At 41.7% G+C, this 22827-nt stretch overlaps 1 protein-coding gene across 3 annotated transcripts; it reads right to left on the bottom strand.

The window, feature by feature from the left end:
* Nucleotides 1–12588: 12588 nt before the first annotated feature.
* On the bottom strand, nt 12589–22280 carry AQP4 (aquaporin 4). 3 transcript variants are annotated; one of them, XM_006205086.4, is made up of 5 exons: nt 22121–22280; nt 18755–19169; nt 17701–17865; nt 17335–17415; nt 12589–13389 (listed from the first exon to the last, which is right to left on the bottom strand). In XM_006205086.4, the coding sequence occupies exons 1-5, from the start codon at nt 22150–22152 to the stop codon at nt 13111–13113; spliced, it is 972 nt and encodes a 323-aa protein (XP_006205148.3). In that variant the 5' UTR covers nt 22153–22280; the 3' UTR covers nt 12589–13110. The 3 variants fall into 3 exon arrangements, with proteins under 3 accessions (XP_006205148.3, XP_072804982.1, XP_072804983.1); XM_072948881.1 differs by lacking the exon at nt 22121–22280 and adding an exon at nt 21194–21231 and having other exon boundaries at nt 12949–13389; XM_072948882.1 differs by lacking the exon at nt 17335–17415 and having other exon boundaries at nt 13111–13389; nt 22121–22185.
* Between the last annotated feature and the right edge of the window lie 547 nt (nt 22281–22827).

Here is a 22827-nt window from a genome sequence, read left to right as displayed (position 1 = left end):
GTCTGACGGGAGGAACACAGGGTATTAACAGGGGAGACGTAGCAGAGGCACCTAATAAAGGCTGGAGGGGGTTCTCCGAGGAAGCAACAGTAAATGGGGAGTGGAAGAGAGTAGAGGATTTCTGTGCAAAGATGGCAGATGAAAGATTTTTAACTCCCTCTCAAGATCCCTATAAAACAATTCTAAAGTGGTTTTTTAAAAAGGTATTAAACCCCAAAGCATAGGAAGAACAGAAAAGCAGGCAATAACTACAAAATTCTGTAACGTAGAAAGCAGATGGACGAGTGATAAAGGACCAGAGAGAATTGAAAGCTAAGTTCAAGCAGAGAAAGAAGAAATCCAGCTTCATTACTCAGCATTCACAGCTCAGAAATGGGATCCACCTGGAGCTTCCCAAAGTGGGGTAGTTAGAGAGGCTAATATGGGGAGGAACGATTGAAAGTTAGTTTTTGGAGTAGTCAGACTCCCAGCTCACCTTGCCAGCTCACTGACCCACAACCCTGGCAAGAGGAGGAGGATTTACTTTTTCTAGAGAGAGAAGCGAGGCCCTGCTGAGGATGGAGAAACCATCCTGAAAACAGAGGCTTAAGTAAATGTATGCACTACTGGATGTCAAGACCGTCCCCCAGCCTTCTTCCCACGTTTGGCTTCTAGATATTGACTAGCCAAGCTGTCGCCTTCCACGAGAGGGATACAAGAGCTTTCTCTGGGGAATCCGACCAGCCTAGGGGCAAAGGTCTGCAGACGGTGGAGTCAAGACTTCCTCACCTAAACAGCCCAGTCAGGTCACCCTGCACTGCAGTTCAGAGTTCAGAAGTCCCAAATATTTGTTTGGGGGATGTGGTCTCCACACTTAAATATGAGCCGTTGCCAAGGATAACCAGAAATCTGAGTAAAGCATCTGATATAGTACAAGAGGTCCAATATCTGAAGAGCAGGGGCTCCAGAAGAAAGAACAGGCAAACTGGAAAGCAGGAGGTAAGGGACAATTCAGGTAAATACACCAGAGTTGAAGTGTTTGAGTTTTAGATTGAGAAAGCTCCGTGAATGCCTAGCAACAAAACAAAACGGGTGGAAATGGACCCAAGACATATCATTATGAAATGTCAATGCACTAGGGGAAAAGAGAGGGACATACAAGCTGAGGAGACAGGGAGAGAGAGAAAGACATAGACAGTCAGACAGACAGACAGACAGACAGACAGACAGAGACAAGGAGAGAAGATCAGGAAACCAGTGGCATATTTCTCATCTGCTAGACACTAGAACCTTCAAAATTTCTTTTCTCAGACTATAATCAGTTGTCAGGATAAACAACCAACCAACCAAATAGAACAAACAAACAAAGAAAGCAAAATAAAAGAGGAAGATAAGAAACACCAGAGGGAGGCAAAGGGACTGTAAAGAAGACGGTGAGGGGAGATCCGAGGGTGGCAGACACTTCCTGGGAGAGGAGTTCACCAGCCCAGGCTGGAGCAGGTCCGAAGGCTCCAGGAGAGGTTTCCTCAGAAAGGTGTCATCAAAAGAATGGCATGTCTCAGCATTTTCAGAGGAGATTTAGACAAGTGGCGAAGATTCTGGGGTTGGACTGTTAAATACTTAGCAAATGAAGAAAACAAACCCGACAAAATTATTATAAACTTTCGGGGAAACCACAGCTCATGCAAGAAAGGCAGAGAAATCACAGTCAACTCATGGCTGTGTTGTGAAGAGCATGGATGTGCACACTGACGTGCTGGAAAGCGGGGAAGGAAAGATAATGTCTTCTTCTTCAGTGGTGGCAAGTCAATAGATGAATGTCTAAAGTCAAAAACTAAAGAAATCAAAGCAGCCACGCAAACCTATTATTGACAGGCAGAGAGGCAACTGCTAAGATATTTAGTTAAGAAAAGTAAGTGATTGCCTTTCAAGGCTGAGGGGGAAAATGACAAAAGAGAATGGAGGGTATGATGTAGAACTATTAAAATGAACATTTTGAAAAACAATTAAATTATTTTATGGCAAAAGGTGGAGTGATGGCATTGTGGTGGATGGGTTCACAGAGAGCTCCAGGCAGAAGAGAAGGGACATGTGCACGCCCTGGGTGAGACAGAGAGAATGGGGCTCATCTGAGGAATGGAAAGAAGTTCAAGGTCAGTGTGGGGAGTAGAGGAGTGAGAGGGGCAAGGTGGGCAGGAGTGAGATAAAAAGCTAGAGGACAAACAGGGACCAGATCACGAATGGATTTTAATTTTCTCCTAAGGACAATGGAAATCCAATGAAGGGCACTTTTATCTGCAACTAAGAGAAAGATCAGATGAAATAAGGGAATTGTACTGTGTTGTCTCACATCACAAGAAGCCCAGAGGTAGGACGGTTAACTCAGCAGCTTAGTGATGTCATGAGGGATCTGGCTCTTTTCCACTTTCTCCTCTGCTCTTCTCAGTGTGCCCGGTGTGTCTCAGACAAGCCAGATATTGCTTCCTCTTCCAACAGCATCCGAAGGCTAGAAGGGGAAGAAGGTCCATGTTCCTTCTGTCTCTGTCTCGGTTACTTGCTGTTGCGTGACTGATCGTATCAAAATCATTGTCCGAAAACAGTCACCCTTGAGCTTGCTTGTGGCCATGAGTCAGGGATCCGGGGTGGGCTTCGCTGGGCATCTCTGCTATTCTCTCTCGGACTCACATATTTCCTTGTGGTCAGTCAACTGGTGGCTTAACTGGGGCTGGATGGTCTCAGATAACCTCACTTACATGTCTGGGGCCTCAGCCAGGATGTCTGGAGCTGCTGACCTCCCTACTCCAAGGGGTCCTTCATCCGCCTGTTGACTAGACAGGGCTTCACGTGGGAGTCTCGAGGCAGTGTTCCAAGGAAATGAGGGCTGAAGCTGCGGGCCTCAAAAGTCCCACAAGACCACCCTGCTACATTCTATTGGTAGAGCAAGTTAGAGGAACAGCCCAAATTCAAGGGAAGAGAAATAGATTCCACCCCATAACGAGGAGGCCAGCAGAGCCATGTTGAGAAGGTACACATGAATAGGGATGGTGTGAGTTATTATGGCCATCTGTGCAGATAAATCTATCCAGCCTCCTTTTGAGTAGAGAATATTTTCTCAGATGAGGTTAAACGCATTATTCTCAGGCCCTTTCCTAAACCAATCACTGAAGAAGGCAATTTAATTATCCTGACTAGGTAAGCCTAATAAATTTGACTCCTTGGAACTGAACACCCATCCTTCTCTGGAGCCAAAGGATTCTTATTACAAAGAAATATGTGTGTGGGATTTGGATAGAAAAACAGTATCTCCCAGATTTTACTAACGAAATATAATTTCATTTTAAAAGATAACCGTTACAAGATAATGATTTCATTTAGAAAATAACCTTTCAAGATGAAAAGATATGACTTCATTTTTAAAAGATAACCTTGAAATAGGATTTAATTTTTTAAAAGGAGGTTATTCTTCTTGCTTGGAGGGAAGCAAGACTGAAGGCAGATAGACCAGTTGCAGGAATTCTCAGTCTCAGCACTGTTGATGTATTGAGCCAGATAATTCTTTGTTAGGGTGTGGAGAACTGTCCTTTGCTGTAGGATGTTTAGAAGTATCCCTGGCATCTACTCATGAGATGCCAGAAGCTCCCCGCCCCTTAATTGTAACAACCAAAAATATCTCCTGACATTGTCAATTTTTATCTAGAGGGCAAAGTCACCCCCGGTTGAGAACCCCTGGGTTCCGAGGCTAATCCAGTTATGCAGGTGACTATTTCACTGGCCTGAACCAAAGCAGACGCAGTAGGGATGGAGGCAAGAAGGATTTAAGAGATTTTAGATTTGGCAAATAATTGGATGGGGAGTGGGGACTACATGTAGATGGCTGCCATGTTTTGGCTTAGACAGCTCTATAGTTTGGGGTACACAAGAGAAGAAACGGGTTGAAAGAAATTCAGGTAGCTAGTTCCGCTTGGGACATGTTCAGTTTGAGATGTTTGAAGAGCATAAATGAACATGTCCAAGAGACCTTAGAATAAAGATCTGAAACTGTTGATCCTTGAGCCTGGTCCAACCTCAGACATATTGTCTTTGCCTCTATGGTTTTAGAAAAAAATACCTATGAACCAACATTTAAGACTTTGGAGCCTCCATTTTCTAAAGATTGTCTAAAATATTAGAAGCTTAAGCCACACCGGACCCGGATTCTTAGATGACAGAAATCTGCTGAGGCGAGTTGAATGCAATTGGTCCCAGGCTCCCCAGAACCTTCTTGACTCTTGTCCATCACTTGCCTGCTTACCTTTGGAATAATTGGAGTGTATGACCTTTGCTTTGGTTGGACCTTTCTTCTCTTTGGTAGAGACACAGATGTGGGAACCATTACCATCTGAAAGGCTCTGCATTATACCTTCTGTGTCCCTCTCTCACCCATATGTTTAAGTCAGACTTCCTAGATCTTTTAAAATACATCATTCATTTCCCCCTCCTCGAATTGACAGCAGTACATGTCCCTCGCAGAAAACATAGAAAAGACACCACACATATTATCCCAAATCCCACAGTCCTGTTGGATTTTCTTGCTAGCTTTCCACATAGCTTTGGGAGTGGTGATTAGGGAAGGAACCACCCCTTTCTGCCTCAGTTGGGGTAAACTTGCTCCCACTTTTCAGCCCAGATCCCAGGGTGCTTCACCACTAAAGCAGAGTTATTTGTCCAAAATGTCAGTGGAAGAAAGATGAACTGGTTGGATTCACCTCTCTGCTTTTGTGCCTTTTAAGCCAAACTTTGTGTGTTCTGGGCTTCGCTAAGAAAAAATTTCTGAAACAATCAAGAATTCAGGCAATTAAGTGTTTTCCCAACACCAAGAAATTCAACAGTCAGATTTTATTACCCCTGGTGTCTCTCAATGTTTCAAGGAAACATTTTCCATTTATGTTCATGTATTATCTCAAATGCTTTTTAAAATAAGCCTTAAATGTATTATTTGTAGGTAGCGCTTTTAAAACTGCTTGAATAATAGAAAAAAAAATGACATGCCTCTTATAGAACAAAATGGGCCCTAGGAACGAGAGAGAGAGAGAATGTGTAAGACGGCATGTAATGGTTAGAATTAAAATGACATCTGACAATTACTTTCAATTTGAACTGAGGTGAAGAAAATCAGAATTACAATACTCTTGTGATTAAACTTTGATGAGCTGAAAATGTCACCATTGTTTGAGGAGAATTTTTTATTAGAGTTCAAAGAATATGAATGATTTAACCACAATGTACCAACACCACAGGGCTGACTAATCTGTATCAGTTTTTCTCAGCTCGTCCTCACTGCAGATCACTAGAGAAATCCCAGCAGCCCTCCTGTTCATCTGCCACTGTTTCCAGAAGATCGATCGGCTTTTGAAACCACAAGATCAGCCTTCCGTCCCTTGTGATAAGTTTTGACCCTGAAATCGTGCAGTAACTTAATACCACCAGTCACCTCCAGGAGCCCTGTGCTGAGACGAGGCTCATGATTGTTCCTTCTTAAAGAGATCAATTTTAAAGGCAAGATTTCTTGAGTGAGATGGAAGGAGCTCACGCTTTCATCCTGCACTTGTGGCTGAAGATCAGGATTCAGTGAGTCCCTTAATTCCCCTGGAGAAGTCTATTTCCCTTTTACATGATGTTTTGACAATTACAATGGAGATGAGGGCTTATGTTTGCAGAGGACGATGCGTAGTGCAGTTCTCTGTGGGGCGCTGATACCACACAGGACAACCGAGGTGCTAATTACAGCACAGGGTGACAAGAACGCGCTAACTCAGCACCAGGACTTTGCTCTGCACGGAGCAAATGCTGTCCTAGCAGGTTCTGGGTGGCGTCAGGAGAGCCAGGAGCCCCACCGCGTACCTTGCTGTTACTGAGGGACTCCTGCCCCCCCGCCCTTTCCTCCCTCTCCGGGAGCCCAACATTTAAATGGACTTTAATTTACCAGTCACTGGTGGTACATCTCTATTACTTTCAAAGATTTTTGTCTTCTGAGAATCTAAGTCAAAATATTCTGGGATTTAAGCTACAATTCTGTAGTTTGGACACAGGGAAGTTAGTGCTGGCTGTGTTCCTTCTATTCATTTCCCGGAGCTGTTGCTGTTGTAATAATGTTACAACTTGGTCCACTCAATAATCTCAATATCTTTATTTGATTTGATTTCTTACAAATACAGTCTGTCAACTTTGTAGATTTATCCAGAGTAAGTTAATCATACACTAGTTCAATTTATTACCAAACACCATTTTGTTGATTCCCCAACTAAAACTTTATTTTATTTAAATACAGCTACTACATCTTTAATAAATAAATGTAATTTATGAAAATTTTCAATAGAGCCTTCAACAAGATAGGTGCTTAAACATCTACATTGATTGGGTGATTAATAGGTGAAAGGGAATTAAAATGACCTGGCTTAATGAAGGTCAAAGATAAATTGTCAAAGAAGGTAAATTAAAGACCAGCTAAGCAATTTGAGCTAAAAAAGTGGGAGGTACGTTGTAAAACCAGTCTCTGGTCAAGAAAAGAAAGTGAATTCTCGCCCATTTAAAGTCCCTTTCAAAAATACTTTTGTAAGTTTGGCTGGCCTATCTTTGTGGCATTTGCCCTTGAGGGTTTAGATCTTCCTTCAGGGGTGATCAAAACGATAACCAGAGGTTAAGTCATGAATCACTGAGAGGTTCAAACATGCTGCAGTCTGTATCGGCTGTGTAAGAATCAAAGGCTTGGATAAAGCAGGTATGAATGTTGGAACAAGTGGGGGCCTAAAGCACCCCAGGTAAGAGACAGCACAGGGCAGTGGCTGAGAGCAGGGTCTACAGTTACTGTTGTTATTGAAATGGGGGAGACTTTACCAGTAACTTTGCCGTTAACCCTCAACTCTCTTTTCTGGACCAAATGAAAAATATCTTCAGTAGTGCTCTTTCTAATATTTTCCTTAAAAGATCAATTACACATTTCCTAAATTACCCAAAGTATCCTAAAGTAAACCCATTGTAACAGTCCACCCTACTCTTTGATTTAAGATCTTTTCTAAGTTCTGTAATATTCACTCCAGGTCTGTAGTACATAATTTATTGCCCCTTGTTGGTATTATACATGAAGATTTCCCCCAGTATGGCTAGAATATATTTATTGCCACTTAAGGAAAGATGGCTGATGGGAAATTGGGCTGAGGGATGAATGGGAGAACTTAATGTGATCTGAGAATTAATTTAAGGAACTGGGATTAGTGGGGATGTGGGCTCCAGGTTTTGCTTTACTACTAGGTAAAATTCTGGGTAATTTACTTAATTTTCTTTGACACTCGGATTCCTCATCTTTAGAGATGAGAATGATAGTAATGCTTGCCCCACAATGAGCTTTGAAGAGTAACTCATTGAGACTAATATTTTAAATTCTAAAGCCCAATATATACTCATAATTGATAATTATTCTAATTCGTGAATTCCTCCTCTGTCATTCTGAACTTTGGCCAATGTTTTTATAAGGGAAAAAGGAATACAAGCTATGATTTCTATCTGTTCACAGATTAACTTAATTCCTCCAAATTGGAGAATTTCTTCCATCCATCCATCCATCTTGCATTTATTGAGCGCTAGCTACGTACTATCACTGTGTTATGCACAAAGGTTGCAAACATCAAGATCACGGTTTCTCAGAGACTTCTGAACATTGGGAGGTAGCAGAACTTGACTCAGCTTTTTTTTCTTTTCAGGTCTCTTTAAACTTAATGAGTGAAAAGATAAAAAAAACTAAAAAACAGTAAGAATTAATTCAGGTGACATATTGTTCTGGATATTTTCCAAGCAGGGTAATTACCTAAAATCAGGCTGACTTTTATTCTCTAGTTTCCTAGGCTTATTAAAATACTTTTTGTGCTGAAATACTCATTGAGTTAAATTTCATCTAACATCTGGCCATCGTATAAATATAGCAATGAAAACATGTCTTGTTGCTTATGCATTAGGTATAAATTTTAGAAACCCAATTACTGTTTCATTCTTTCTGTGCATTTTCCCTTTTATTTTCTTTAGTGTTGGAGCTAATTTGGGGTTCTTAATAGGAACTATATTAAGCATTCAAATATTTTGCACACACCTATACAGCGAAAACCAACTAGACTGAGGTATAGTGCTTTGTAGCATTTGCTAATGATTGTGAGATGTTCCTGAAGTTCTTTATTCATTTACGCAACAAGCATTTATTGAGTTGAAGCCTAGTCCTTAGTGTTGAGGGTGGAGAATACAGAATAAATAAGACGCAGTCTTAGCCCTTAAGGAGTTTAAAACCTCGTAGGGGAGACAGATACCTACACAAATGATTTCACTACAACGTGATAAATGTGGTAAGAGAGGTAGACATCCACCTGGATCCTCAGGCATCATTCACCACTCTTCCGATGTGTTGCACGTTACATTAATGACTGTCCTCAATCCTTGCCTGCGGGTCTGTATCCTCTCAAAATTGAGAGATTCAACCCAACAACTCAAGGGAGTAAACCAGTACTCACTGAGCCTCCATTATCCATCTGGGTAGGCAGAATTTGCCAAAAACCCTAAGGACAGATCATCTATTTAGCGATACCAGCCTCATCTGAGCCACAGTGGCTTGAGTCTTCACTTCTGGACTGTCTAATGACAGCCAATATTCAGTGTTCTATTTTGCATAGATGTGGACATTTAGGATTAAGCCCGTGAAAACACAATGTTCACTGTTGACACGAGGGTATGTACTCTGCACGCTCTCAAAAATGCGTTTTACTATATGGATTGCACCACCATTTCATTTGGTGTTGATTGGACTCAAATATCTAAACCTTCCGGTCATTCTAAATGATGCTCTTAGAATAGAAGTTGCAAAAGCTATGAACGAATTTTTGAGACCATCAAACACGATGCTTCCCTTTTAAAACATTAAAAAGTTTATTTGCAAAAGCTTAGTAATATGAAATACAACATAATTCATGGAAATCAACCAGAATGCTAATACGTTAATAGATTATTCCAAATACTAGACATTACAGTTTCAACCTCCTTACCATTAGCTCTAATATTGGAATAACGTTTCAGTTAATAAATAATTGTGAATATAACCATATGTTCAGTTTATTCTCACCAGTTTATCTCGAACTACAATTTTGTGATTTGGGTCATAAAAATGATAAACAATTGTTTATATAGTTTCATAAATTGCATGTTTATTTAATTAATCCTGAAGAGAATCTAGAAATATATTCTGATGGGTTATTTAAATTCGGTGTATTTTTTAGCTCTTGGATTTTTAACATGCCTGGGTAACACTATAATTGCTCTTGAGTTTAATATTCTGTGCACATGTTGTGTAACATTTAGTTGATATGTGTTTTCACAGGCTGTTGTCATTTGCCGAAGTGAGTGGCCATAGTTTTTAAGCACTGAATTAAATGTCTTCCATGTATTTCAGAGAATTATGGGTTTCAAAAGTTACTGCTGTTATGGAGTGATCTATAAAGTGTTGTAACACCAACGCAAACACACACGATTTGTGGTAAAGAGAGTGAGTTTTGTTATATTATATATTCCGGATACTAATTACCTCTGGCCTAATAATTTCAATGCCATCGACATATTAGGAAAGACAGAATTACCTTCAGGTACAAACTATTCTGAGTTTGCATATCCTTCAGTGCTTATAAGGAGAACTTACATGGGCTTTCTATTGTTTGATAAGTTTGTCTATTGCGCTCAGCTATCACAAAGGCAATCTCTTCTGTCAAGTGTCCATCACGTATGGGAACAGTGTCAACAAAGAGCAACAAAGAGCCTCTCTGGGATTGATGTCAGCATTTGAATCTGCTGTTCTATTTTGGAATTTTCTGGTTCATTATCGAGTTTAAACCAGTAAGTGAGTTGCCTGGTTTCACGGTCTAAAATTTGTCCTATTTGAAATCGGTCCACACTGCTAAAAATCAGATAGCTTAATTCCATCATATGTGTTACTGAAATATTTCTAATCTCCTTGTAAAATTTTCAAGACTGAGCTGCAGCTAAAGCCAGCACCTACCAACGGCATTAGGGAGAGGGTCAGACGAAAGAAAGAAAGAATCAAAATTTATGCCAAACATCAAATGGCAGCAACAAAGCGTAGGAATCCTACATTTAAGTAACTGTTTAGATACCAGAAAATACTTCCTTCCAGTGGAAAAGTTTAGGACTCCTTGAAGAAATTATCATCTCCTATAAAATGAAAACATACATTCAAATTCTGGGTCCCCAAATTTTAAGAAAGCCCCGAAAACTTAAAAAATGACTCTTCACCCTTTGTACTCGTTTGCCCAACTCTACACTTCTGCAGATTGGGGACCACCTTACAGTTTGGGAGTGCTTGTACTTCTCCTTAGGGAAGAGATGGTTGGCACTGTTTCCTGGCTGGCTATAATTCATTTATGTCCCTCCAGTTTTTCTCTCTGATCTCTTTTCTGTATATCTGTCAGCAGCGCTCTCCTGGGAGCAGTGCGATGCATTTCATTAATAAGACAGGATTAAAGGAAAAAGCCCCAGTCTCCTAACACACTTGGATAATTTGGTGCCATTCACCAGGCAATAGACCCCTGCTGCAGAGATGTCATTAGAAAGGTACAATTTCATTACTTTTTACTAGCAGAGCCTTGAGTAAAATACAAAAATATGTTGTCTCCTATGCGGGAAAAGAAAAGTGCGAAAGCTTTCATTTGCTGCGTGCCCCTAAAATAGCAGAATGCAAAAATATATTTTATAGTTTTTACATTTATATTGTCTTCCCTTAGTAGTCCTTGAAATCCTGCTTTTATTAAACGTTGAGCAAAATAAAGATTAAAAGAAAATTATTTATATTCTTAAATCACATATGAAATTTACATGTATTTTTCTTAAGTAACACACTTGTTTTAGAATACCTACTATGTGCCAGGTACTCTGTTCGTTGATGGAAAACAGTAAAAACATCATTTATGAGTTGTTTTTTTTCCAGCACTAACTTAGTGAATGCTCTAACCGGAAAAGGGTGTAAAAGTGAGTGTATAGGAAGTAAACCATATGGCTGGATAAAAACGATCATGGGCCAGTAAAATGGTAAGTGTATTCGGAAAACCTGTTTCATTTTTCCCTTACTAACCAATTTTTGAACTGACTATTGGCCAATGGTTGATAGTATTATCCTTTGAGCCGAACCACCCCCAGTTTTAAGCCTTTAGTGGTACACTGCAAACATCTGAAAAGATGGGCATAAATCATCCTTAGAAATGCACCCTAGATCCTACAGATTCTGCCCCCAACAAGAAGCAAGGGGCCTCAGTGGTGGAGGTTGTGGTCGGCCCCCTCGCCGCAAAAGGGGCCTGGGATTTAGGCACCTGCCAAAAAGATGCCAGTGGGACTCCCAGGCGCTACCCTGGCGTATGTCTCTCTGGGAACCTCATGCATTACTTTCCTAGCACCGAAGAGAATCAGATTTAATAGTGGTCCATTATCTCACTGCCACAGACACACAACTGCCATTAGCACTAAAAGGTGGTGCACAGTTGGAACTGTGCATGGGAGAAGAAAGCCCTTGATTATCAGCTATTTACAAGCTACTCTGTGCAGTGATAGGTTTTTGCTTTCCTGTTAGCTTTTGTTCAGTGGAATTGACTTTTGCGGCTCTTTGTCTAAGACAGAGGCTAGACTAGACAGTTAAGATGGTAGAAACCGGGGTTTCCAGAGATCATTTTACTGACATAAGGCAAAGCAGTAGAGGGAAAAAACAAGCTATTTTGACAAATAAATGAGCCAGTAATAAAAAGACTTAAAAAAATGGGCTAGGTTACATGTACTACCTTCTACAAATGAAAGACTGGTCACCTAGTCAGCTTTGAATACAGAGTTTTGATGTCCCCACCGTTTTACTTGGCAACCACGTCATTCTTTGTCTCTCGTGCATTTTAATTCATTAAAATATCATTATGCGCACAATGCAGATTATCAAGAAACGTCATGAGAAGTGGGACAGGAGCAGTGATCGGGACTGGTGGGACCAGTTCACGCCTTCTAGAATGAGCAGAGCTTAATGATTAACAAAAAGTCAGGACTCAACTAGTCATGTTCTTGTTATCGAAAGTAGGTCCCGGCTAATGTTTAAATATAGATAACCAAAGTTACAAACAAACAAAACCCCCAGTTTTGCCAATAAATTAAAAAAAATTAGCAAAATGGGTAAGTAGTTAAAAGCTTAGATTGTTAACCTCGTGTAGTGTATCTGAGGATGTGCACTGAAAACAGATCAACTATTTGAAACCATTATATGGACTTCCTTTCTCTTAATGATTTTGGTATGACGGTAAATTTCCACCCACCCCCCATATGATCTTACAAGTCTTTTGTCCTGAACCTCAATAGATGCCTTATAACTTGGATTTTTTTAGGGTGGAACATATATAGGGTTTCCGAAAATTCTTCAAATTGTCTGGGCTTTAGTTCCATATTACCTTGGACATTGAGGAGGAGGAAGGAATATTATAAATTGGAGTCGAGGTTGAAATCTGGGCATTTGAGATATAAATGAAAACAATTCATTAGCAATGACTCTTACTAATATTCTTTTGCCGAGGTAGTTTATAAACAGGGATTGTCTGCAAAAGAGTTTGTCCTATTTTCTCTCTTGAATGCGCATAACTCTTTGACACACTACATTTTGCCACTGATAAACTTGATTTAACAGAAGAAATACTCAGGTGAGGATTGACAATACCAATTTCATGGTGGCGAAGGAATAAGTTGATAGGTATGTCTGTAAGCTTTGTCAGGCAAGGCTTAACAAAATCGTGGTACACATTTTAAATTGACTGTGAATGAATGGCAGATAGATAAGCTAGGTAGACATTTGCTTTGGGGATATTTTTCAAAAGATTTTTTTTTTTTTTTAGATTTGAAATTCATAATAGGTTTCTTCCATTCCTCCTTGGTAAATAACGAAATACGCACTGTCTAGATTAAGTAATATGACATGAAACGACAAACCTGTACATGTCTAGTTTATAACAGATCTGTTTCCTTAATGGGTGGAAGGAAATCTGAGGACAGTTCTAAGGGTTCTTGTCTGCTTTCAGTGCTGTCCTCTAGTCATACTGAAGATAACACCTCTCCAGATGGCTCTTTCCCCTTCTTCTCCTCACCCCGATCAATGTCGATCACGTGCACCACTCCGGGTTTGAGAATCAGGTCGTCGGTCTCTACCTGACTCCTGTTGTCCTCCACCTCCATGTAGCTCCCTTTTGTTTGCTGGGCAGCTTTGCTGAAGGCTTCTTTAAAACGACGTTTGAGTTCAACATCTGGACAGAAGACATACTCATAAAGGCCACCCGCGAGGACAGCTCCTATTATTGGTCCAACCCAATATATCTGGGGAAAGTATGGAAGAGTTTTAGAGTGTAAGTGGAGCAAAACTATTTCTTTGAACAATACACAGATATAGAACTTAGCTGGTTTAAATTGAGAGCAAATGTGTCATGCATGAGAAAAAGGAGAATTGGAAAGAAAATAAGAAAATTAAATCTGCATCAGAGATCCATGTGTTACTAAATAACATTTGAACAGAAAATAAAAAATGACTGTTTCTTCTTCTCTTTTCCTGCTTTCAGTAATTATGTTCTTTTCATTTTCTAATAATCCTTAAAGCAAAGATAGGCCCTCTTTGGCTGTACTGTAAATTAAGAAGACACTAAGATGTCTTCAACTAAAATAGAAAAAAAAACTCTGGAGAGTAAGTATTTTCTTAATATTGCCATCTTACACTGGTTTTCTGTTGAATCACAATCCTAGTACAGATTGTATCATTTTGGGCTTTAATTATTCAGGACAGCATGACAAATGGAATCCCAGCTCCACCACTTAGGAAACTTGTGACTGCTTACATCCGTAACTTAACCTCCTAAACCTTGATTTTCTCATCTGCAAAATAGGGATGATGGTAATACATACCTCATGGGTTGTCAGGACTAAATTCAAATAATACTGGTAAAGTACTTAATAGTTCTAATTTCATTAGTAACCTGTTCCATTCTATGTTTCCTAGACAATTTAAAGATGTCTGTGACAAGGCTAGCTATAGGTCATCTTCCTTCTGTTACATGCTTTTCTCTCTAAAATTTGGTGATTTGCTTTAAGAGAAAAACCTGATAGTTTGTCCATTAATTTTGCAGAGCTCCTTCATCCTTATGGTTCTTACACTGATGACTTGGTGGAAAAATCTGTTCTGAGTTTATGGGTGATGGCTCGCTGAGGATGAGCCATTCCAAGGGCTTTAAGTCAAAAACGAGAAATTTTTTATCATATCACTTAAATGTCTACAATAAACTCAGTTTTGAGTTTGGATACATTTCAACATTTGCTTTAGAGCACATGTTGGCTGTGGGATACTAGCCATTCATTCAACAGATAAACTTCAGGAACAGAAACTCTGTTTCTGGATCATGCTCTCTGAGCTGGCTCCACTCAGGACTTTTCTTGTCTGAACTCATTTAATGACCTTTGAGGTAGATACTATTATTATCCCATCTGATGGGTAAGACAACTGACACTCTGAGAGGGTAAGAAACTTTCTTAAGACACAGGAAACTATATTCAAAATCTTGTAATAACTTTTAATGAAAAAGAATATGAAAATGAATATACATATGTATATGCATGACTGAGACATGGTGCTGTACACCAGAAACGACACATTGTAACTGGCTATATTTCAATAAAAAAATTTTTTTTTAATTGAAAGAAAACTTGATTAAGATTTCATGCTTAGCAAGCGATTGAGGTGGGATTTCAAGTCTGTCTGATTTGAAATCTCTCTTTTGAACTGTTTCACAGTTTTCTGCGACATTATGCTTCCCTTATTGCAAAAAAAAAAAAAAGATGAATGCTTCTGGCTTAAAATACTCTCTGGAAATTAAGCTCACTTAGCATCCTCATTGCAAAATCTAAAGAAAACTCAAACTTTAAGCTGAAGCTGAACACATATACTTAACAGGGAACCTGTTGACAGAGTGGCTGCAAGAACCAAGTGCCTTATCTTGAACATGAAAGAAACGTGTGAGAGTTTACCTTCTCTGTGCCCTTTCAAAGGAGAAACGAGAGCCCTCCTCTAAATGTCTTTGCCCTCTGTTCCTTTGGTAAGATCTCATTAGGTATATTCTATTCAACCAACTACAAATGCCACACGGGAGAAAGAGGACTGCTGAAAAATTCCGACACTTCCCCCAAAACACCTGTGGCCAAGACATCTCGCTGAATGCTCTCAAAAACACATCTCACTTTCAAGTTGCTATTCCCAAAGTCATAATGCCCTTTAAAGTAACTTTTAAAATTTATAAAAGTAAAGAAGATTTATTGATTAAAAATAAAGTCCAGAAAAGTATAAAGAGGGAAACTAAAAAAATGTTACTACACTACACACAAAATCCACCATTAACGTTTTGTTGTTATTTCTAGTCTGCGGAACTATCTACAGACAGACTTTAAGTTAGTTGCTAATTTCACACCACTCCTGCAAACTGGACGTTCATTTCCCGATAAAGTAGCAACAAGGGGAACCTTTGATTCAACCAACAAGCTAAGAATTTTCTTACTATTTAAATTTTAACCCATTTCCTATAACTAAGAAATAATTGATAAAAACATGTTTTCATCCACATTTTAAAGTCCTCATGGATTAAAAGTTGTCATTTTCCAAATTTAATTTAGAAAACTGTTTAAATTTAAATTAAATTACAAATCCTGTTTGAATGTATAAACTGAACTCAAAGTTGTACTTTCTTCAGAAAATCTACATACTGTCTTTCCATTAAAAATTTCCACTCCTGTTAACATGGCAAATCTCTGGAAACATAAATGGAAATGTCAGTGGCAAAATGACCAATCTCACGGATAGTATGACTGACTAAGTGTTTGCATGGCTGGGTTCCAAATCTTGCTTTTGATCATTGACTCTCACGCTGTTATTTGATGGGCTAGGCTACTGGTAAGAACTTGGTACACTTTTCTTAGGAGTAAATGCACATAGCACTGGTGCAAGGTAATCATGGTTGTGTGAGTGTGACAGTGTCAATAACCACTGCATACATGAGATTAAAACATAAGTGACACCCATAATGGAAAAGAATCTGAAAAAGAATATATATGTGTAATCAGGGGGAAGGTATAGCTCAGTGGGAGGGCACATGCTTAGCATGCATGGGTCCTGGGGTCAATCCACAGTATCTCTGCTAAAGTAAATAAAAAAATAATCCTAATTATTTCCTCCTCTATACAAAATAAAATAAAATAAAATAAAAAAAGAATACTTTGAACAAGAGGATAAAGTTGAAAAAAGTAACTGAATCTCTTTGCTGTACATTTGAGACTAACACAAATTGTAAATCAAGTATACTTCAATAAAAAATAAATTAAAAAAACAGAAGTGACATATACTTACATTCATGAATTAAAAAGGAAAGGTGTAAAATAGCACTCATAACGTGTAAATGAAAATAAAAGTTAGCCCCATTTGAAGCTGACATACGTCTCATGTTTATTGGTTATTGTAAGTTAGTGTGTAATAGACCTTCAACACTGCCACGTTATTCATTTAAAAGATTTAAATTTCTTTCTGGTAAGAAACAATTGAAACAAGATTGATTGTGGTATTTAAAAGCGGATACCCCAGCTCTCTGGAAGTGTTGCCACCACATTAATAAGTCGGTTAGGCATGAGGCTGAGAAGTGTGTCTTTTTCTGAAAGTCATTTATCTTTCTAGCTGTGGTTATGGTCATAATAGCATAAGCATTTGCAGCATTTATTCCTCACCATCTGCAGTTCAAATGCTTCCAACTCGTATACTATTAATTGGATTCATGCTTCTGTAAACAGAAAAGGTAAATATTTTTGCTAAGGGCAGTGCTTTTAAGCATTTCTCTTTCTTTTTCTTTTTCTTTTTCTTTTTTTCTCTTGCAAGTACATTTTTTGTTATTGCTGGCAAGGATTTACTTTCAATTATTTAAACACCATATTCACCCCCCCCACCTTGATTTTAACTTGTTCCAGATAGGCAACCTCCATGTATAATATATTCTGCCCAAGTCTGGCAGATACAGTGCCCAAAGCAATGCTTAAAAAAAAAGGACGATCACTGAAGGCCCAGAACAGATATAAGATGAGACATTTTGCAGCAGATCTGTGCTAGTCTTCATGAAAGACATAATAAGATGTAAAGGGGGCGGGTGGTCAAAGCTGGGAGGAAGAGAAACTAGTGAGCAAAATACTGAGCAGAAAAGAGCTCCATGATAGGAAAACAGGAACAACGAACAGAAAGGTTACCCAGTGGTTTTCCCAGTTTCCCATGATAACTGCAGGTCCAAAGGATCGGGCAGGGTTCATGCTGGCCCCAGTGTAATTGATCTACAGGGAAAAAGAACAGAACTTCAGACGTTGCTGACACAGGGCTCCTAACAGGTATCTTTCATTGCACTTTGCTGCCATTTGCCGAGTCAGTTACGGGAACTGTCCAGATGATAGCAGCCATATCAACATTCTCATCACAGAGATAGCAAAATGATCACCTAAAATGGACAGACGTGTCTGGATACTAAAGAACTATAGCTGGGAAACACAACATCTTCAGGCCAGCTCAACGGGGAGGATAAACGACATGGATCAATTATTTAAATGGACTGGGAGACTTACTGCAAATAAATGTCCAATTGCAACAGAAATTCCAATTGCTAAAGCTATCGACCCCGTGACATCGGTCCGTTTGGAATCGCAGCTGGCAAAAATTGTAAACACCAACTGAAAGGTGATTATCAACTCCACCAGGAGACCGTGACCAGCGCTAAGATTTCCATGAACCTGGAAAGAGAAAAATATTCCAACTGAATTAAAGCGAGAGAACATTTTGTACAATAACATATCATTGTGAAAGATATATTTTATCTCTGTAAAAACTGATGATTAATTTGAGTGTTCTGTCCCACCCTTAATTGAGATACTTCCCCCCCTCAAAAAAAGAAATAAGTTTCTACTCATCTTGGGCCATCACAAGATTATTAATTACTCTCACAATGACCAAGCGGGACTTTGTGCTGAATATCCTTTTCTACAAAGGAAGGAAAATGTGCCACTGCTGCACTTAACTTTAAAAGAGTTTCTTGAGAGTCTTATAATTTTATAAGGCAATGACTAAATCCATTAATTAGATTTAAATTAATTAATATATATTTCAATTAAAAGTTAAACTGTGTGTAGTTTTTTTAATCAACGCTGGCGCCGAGCTAACCAACGATATTACTAATCAGCTAAGAACAAAACTCGGATCAAGTGCCAATTTATTATTTTTGAGTGTTTACCCCGGATGTAGATCATTTTAAACCTCATGCCCATGACAAGAAACAAAAATGGTTCTTTCTGCTAGTGAACCAACAAATAATTGTAATAAAAAACGCCTTAAGCTAAATATATAGTCGGTGTAGTCACTGGGATGGAGAGAGAGAGAGGAAAAAAACAGCACAATTTTTGTGCTACCCAGACTCAGTGATATTCAAGTCATTCAACAGCAAATCATGATTTCATATGATAGATTCAGTGTGGCCAGTATCAGTTTTCACCCCATCAAGAATCAGACAGTCCCTGGGAATAAATTAGCAACTTTTAGGAAGGTCTCTTAGGCCTCTAGGGTGTCATGTAGCAGTCTATAAAGAGCCTGGAGTACTAGTTTGAAAACAAGAGCTAAAGATGGTACCGTGGTGACCCCCAAACCCCCCACCACGCTGGGAGGCGTGACCAGGTAGAGGATCCCGGCTCCAATGATGGCGCCCAGGCACTGGGCTGCGATGTAGAAGACAGACTTGGCGATGCTAATCTTCCTGGTGCACACCATGGCCACCGTCACAGCTGGGTTGATGTGGCCCCCACTGATGTGGCCAAAGCACTGGACCATAGTGGCGATGCTGAGTCCAAAGCAAAGGGAGATGAGAACCATGTCGACGGGTAAGGGCTTTTCTGCTCCACCCCAGTTGATGGTGGATCCCAGGCCGAGGAGGACAAAAATGAGCATAGCCAGAAATTCCGCGGTGACTGCCTTCCAGAAAGCTTGAGTCCAGACCCCTTTGAAGGCCACCATGATACTCTCTCTTCTACACAGAGGTCCACACTTACTGAAAAGGAAAACAAATTGGCCTCAGAAGCTACTAAACCAGGGTTTATGCATTTTGGTGAAGATGGCCCGGCCTGCAGACTTGCCCTACTGTGGGGAGCCCATCCCCGCAAAGGTTTTTTGCATACCAGGAAAGAGTGTTTCTGGAAAATCTCCTTAATTAATTATCTCCTTAATTAATAGTCAAGAGAGAGTTATTCTAACCTCCTTTGGTTTAATATCCAAAGACCATCCAGTTTCACTGGAAAATCATCTGAATTGTCCCTAGAAAGGAAAATGCTTAAGTCGAGTTCCTTAAAGAATTAAGACTAAAATAGGTTTATCTTGTAATTAACTCCCTCAGAACGAGTTTTGAAGTTTCAGTGTACTTTTTACAGGTCATTTGTATTTGGAATTTACAGCCATAAAAAAGGGGGGTCTTTTCCAGTTTTGTACTTTACTGTTCAGATGGCATTCTGAAAATGGATTTGTAGACTCTGGATGAAGGGGAAGCCTGCTAGGAAGCCAGGGAAGCTGCAAGTCTGTCTTTCGAGAAGGTAAATTCGTTCGGCTGGAAGGGAACTGGGCGGCTGGCAGGGCAGGAGCTGGGCCCCGGCGACCCGGACAGGGACGCCGCCTCGCTCTCCCCCGCCAGCGGGTGGAGTCTGGGAGCCCGCACGCCCGGTTCCGGGGGCGGCGCGGGGACACAGACCGCAGACCGCAGACCGCAGGCCCCGGGGGGGGTCCGGGGCGCCTCCCCGAGGGCGGGAGCGGCCACCCCGGACCGTGCCAGGCTCCGGGCAGCGCCAGGGGCACAGATGCAGGGGCCCCGCCAGCCCGCCGGTGTCCCAGGCGCGCCTGGCAGCTCGCCCGGAAAAGTGCATCCAGGCCCCGCGGTGCTTTTGCCGAGTTCAGGGACCATCCCTTCCTGGGCCTGAGACTCCACCCCTGATAAAACTTCCCAAAGGGATCCTGGCGGCCAGTGTGTGTCAGCAGCGCCCAGGCACGCTGCCTGCCAACTGTGGGTGACAGCGACCTGGGCAGAGCTGCGGGAGGCCGCGTGCAAGGGGGTGTGGCCCGGGAGCCGTGGGCCTCAAAACAGAAGGCTCTGGACAGCGGTTTCTCTCTGCTGTCTTCTTCATGGCCTTCTCTTCTGCTTGTGCCTCTTCCGGGGGGGAGGGGGGCTTGTGTGTGTCGGGGTTGCGGGAGGGGGTGAGGGTCGGGTGGGGACCAGCCACGCAGCCTTTGGGACGGTGACCCTTTCTCCCTCCCGTCTACTTTGCTCTTAATGTCCTGGATCTTTACTGCTGAGAAGGGATGGGGTTTGAAGATATTAATGCCAGCAGCTCATTCTGTCAAGAAATGGCCAAGATTCTCTTTGGTGGGGGCGGGGGGCAACGACCCCCGTTCCCCCATGTTGAGATCTTTGCCCTTTTCCTAAGCCTGTGACAGACATGGGAGCAAAGGAGTGTGGACAGCATTTAGCGGAGACTCTCATCCCGAAGGACTGTGAAAAGGGTTAGGCAAGAAAACCAAGTATTTTAACAGATGGGCACGACGGCAGCTTTCCCTTGGACACTGCTGAGAGTGGGCCCTCCCTTCGCCCATCGCTCAGTGTCCCCAGGAGCCCGGGTCTGGCTGGGCGGTGGGGAAACGCTGTGCCAGCAAGGGGCCAGGGGACGTCTGCCTTGACCTTTAGGATCTCAGCTCAGCCCCTGGTTTGATACGGGGCTTTGCTTCAGAGTTGGAGAGAGAAACCCACCTTCCGCCCAAGCCCAGGTGTCTGTAGAAGGGAGCAGCCGGCCCTGTCCCGAGGGTCCAATGCCCAAGTGAACTCCTCTAAGTGAATCACATAATTAGGAAAAACCCCAGCTGGGAAGACAATGCCATCACACTCCCTAGAGGAAGAGTAAGGAAAGAGACAAAAACAGCCCTTGGAACAGGGCAGGGAGGGTGCCCTGGGAGAGAGGTGAAAAGTCTCCCCAACGGGGGAGAAACTCGAAATCACAAATTGGAAAGAAGCTTGAGGGTGGCTTCTGAATTCACCAGCAGACCGCGGCTTAGCCGGGACGGCAAAGGGCAAGGTGTTATGTTAGGTGCTGGTCCTCTGCGGTCAGCCTTATTGGGAAGAAGGAAGAGGACAGAGCAGGAAGCTAAGGAAGCCAGGTGGGTGGGCCTGGGGACAGCCCCCTCCCCTGCCCTGCTCATTCTCTGTGCTTGTCTCCCTCTGCGAGACCCTGTCTAAGAAACTCAGTTGCTCTTTCAGGTTCAAACTTTCATCAGCCAGAAAAATTAAAAACAAAACAAAAGCCAAAAAACAAAGCCCCCAAATTCCCAGATAAAAATAGTCCTTAGGTGTGCATTTAGCCTTCTTTGAAAACCCATGAAATCTGATCTCTTTGCAGGGCAGAGTGACCCTCAGGCGGCCGCGAACCCCAAGGTCCTCCGGCGGCATATGTGTCCCTCTGGCCCCAGCGTCTCCCACGGCCCCTCTTTCTGCCTCTCATCAGCGTTCCCTCAGGGTTCATGCTCACTGGAAATGGATCAACACCATTTGTTTTGCTTCTTTTGCCCCAGAACAAAGGGGGTTTGTTGATGTGACCGGGTTGTACTGAGCCGGACACATTACTTTCCAGCTGAACCCCCAACCGGATTCACTCCTGAGCCCCCGGGTAAGTAATTTTTCTGACAAAAAAATACGACAGCTTAGACTGACCTCCGCAGGGGGATTTTCTGGTGCTTTCGCAGGTCTCCAGTGCACGGAGGGTTTTGCCACAAAGCATCCCTTTTCTTCTGCCCTCCCTCTGCCTCTCTGATGAGTACGCCCAGTACTCAGCCCTGAAAGAACCACGCACCTGCCCTGTGGTTTCCTCCTAGATTCTGCCCGACAAGGCACACACATCTGTACTAAAAGAGTCAGAGTTTCATCTTCTGGCCCTGAGCATTGTTCTCTTAAGGCAGAGAAGGACTTACCCCCACCGCCTCGCTGCGGGTCTGTCACTCATGCCTCTCCTGGCCAGAGTGCTGCCCTCATTGCCAGCCCCGCGGCTCCCAGTGAGTTGGGAGTCAGATTACGGCCGCTTGTCTGATTGGGTTTTTGGAGTCTAGGGGTGGAAAGATTCTGCACCATGTGGCAATCGAGTTATATTTGCACTTGAAATGCCTTTCTCTACCTGATCGCTCTAGGGTATTTCAGGAACACAAAACACTTGCCCACATTATGTTTTTTTAGCTGGTAATCCTGGAAAATGAGGCTTTCCCCAAATTTTTGTGTGAGTTCTTCCCACCACAGAGAACGGTGGAGACATTGTCTTCTTTTGGTTATGGGTGTAGTTGAAATTGAACAAATATTAAAGCATGGATCTGCATGATCCCAAAGTTGAGATGATTGGAGATTCAGACTGCAGTGCCCTTGTCTTTGAGGGGCAGACTATCCAGTGGGCTCTATTTAAAGTTTCTGATCTCAGAAGCAGACTTTTCAGCACAGCAGATAACTGCAGGTCCCTGTGTAGCCCGGGCAGCACTGATTTGGATAACAGGAAATAAGACAGCTTCAGAGTGCTCCCCTGTGATAACAACTGTTGGGTAAGAAGTAGCAAATTTTAAATATATCAAGGTAGGGTGGGCACACAATTTGGGGGAAATGTAGGTAAATTTAATATCTAGAAACCTAGGGACAA

Source organism: Vicugna pacos, chromosome 24 (genome assembly GCF_048564905.1).
Source record: "Vicugna pacos chromosome 24, VicPac4, whole genome shotgun sequence".
Classification (NCBI taxonomy): domain Eukaryota; kingdom Metazoa; phylum Chordata; class Mammalia; order Artiodactyla; family Camelidae; genus Vicugna; species Vicugna pacos.
The sequence above is the reverse complement of the archived record's forward strand: the minus strand, read 5'-3'. Positions and strand labels throughout refer to the sequence as shown.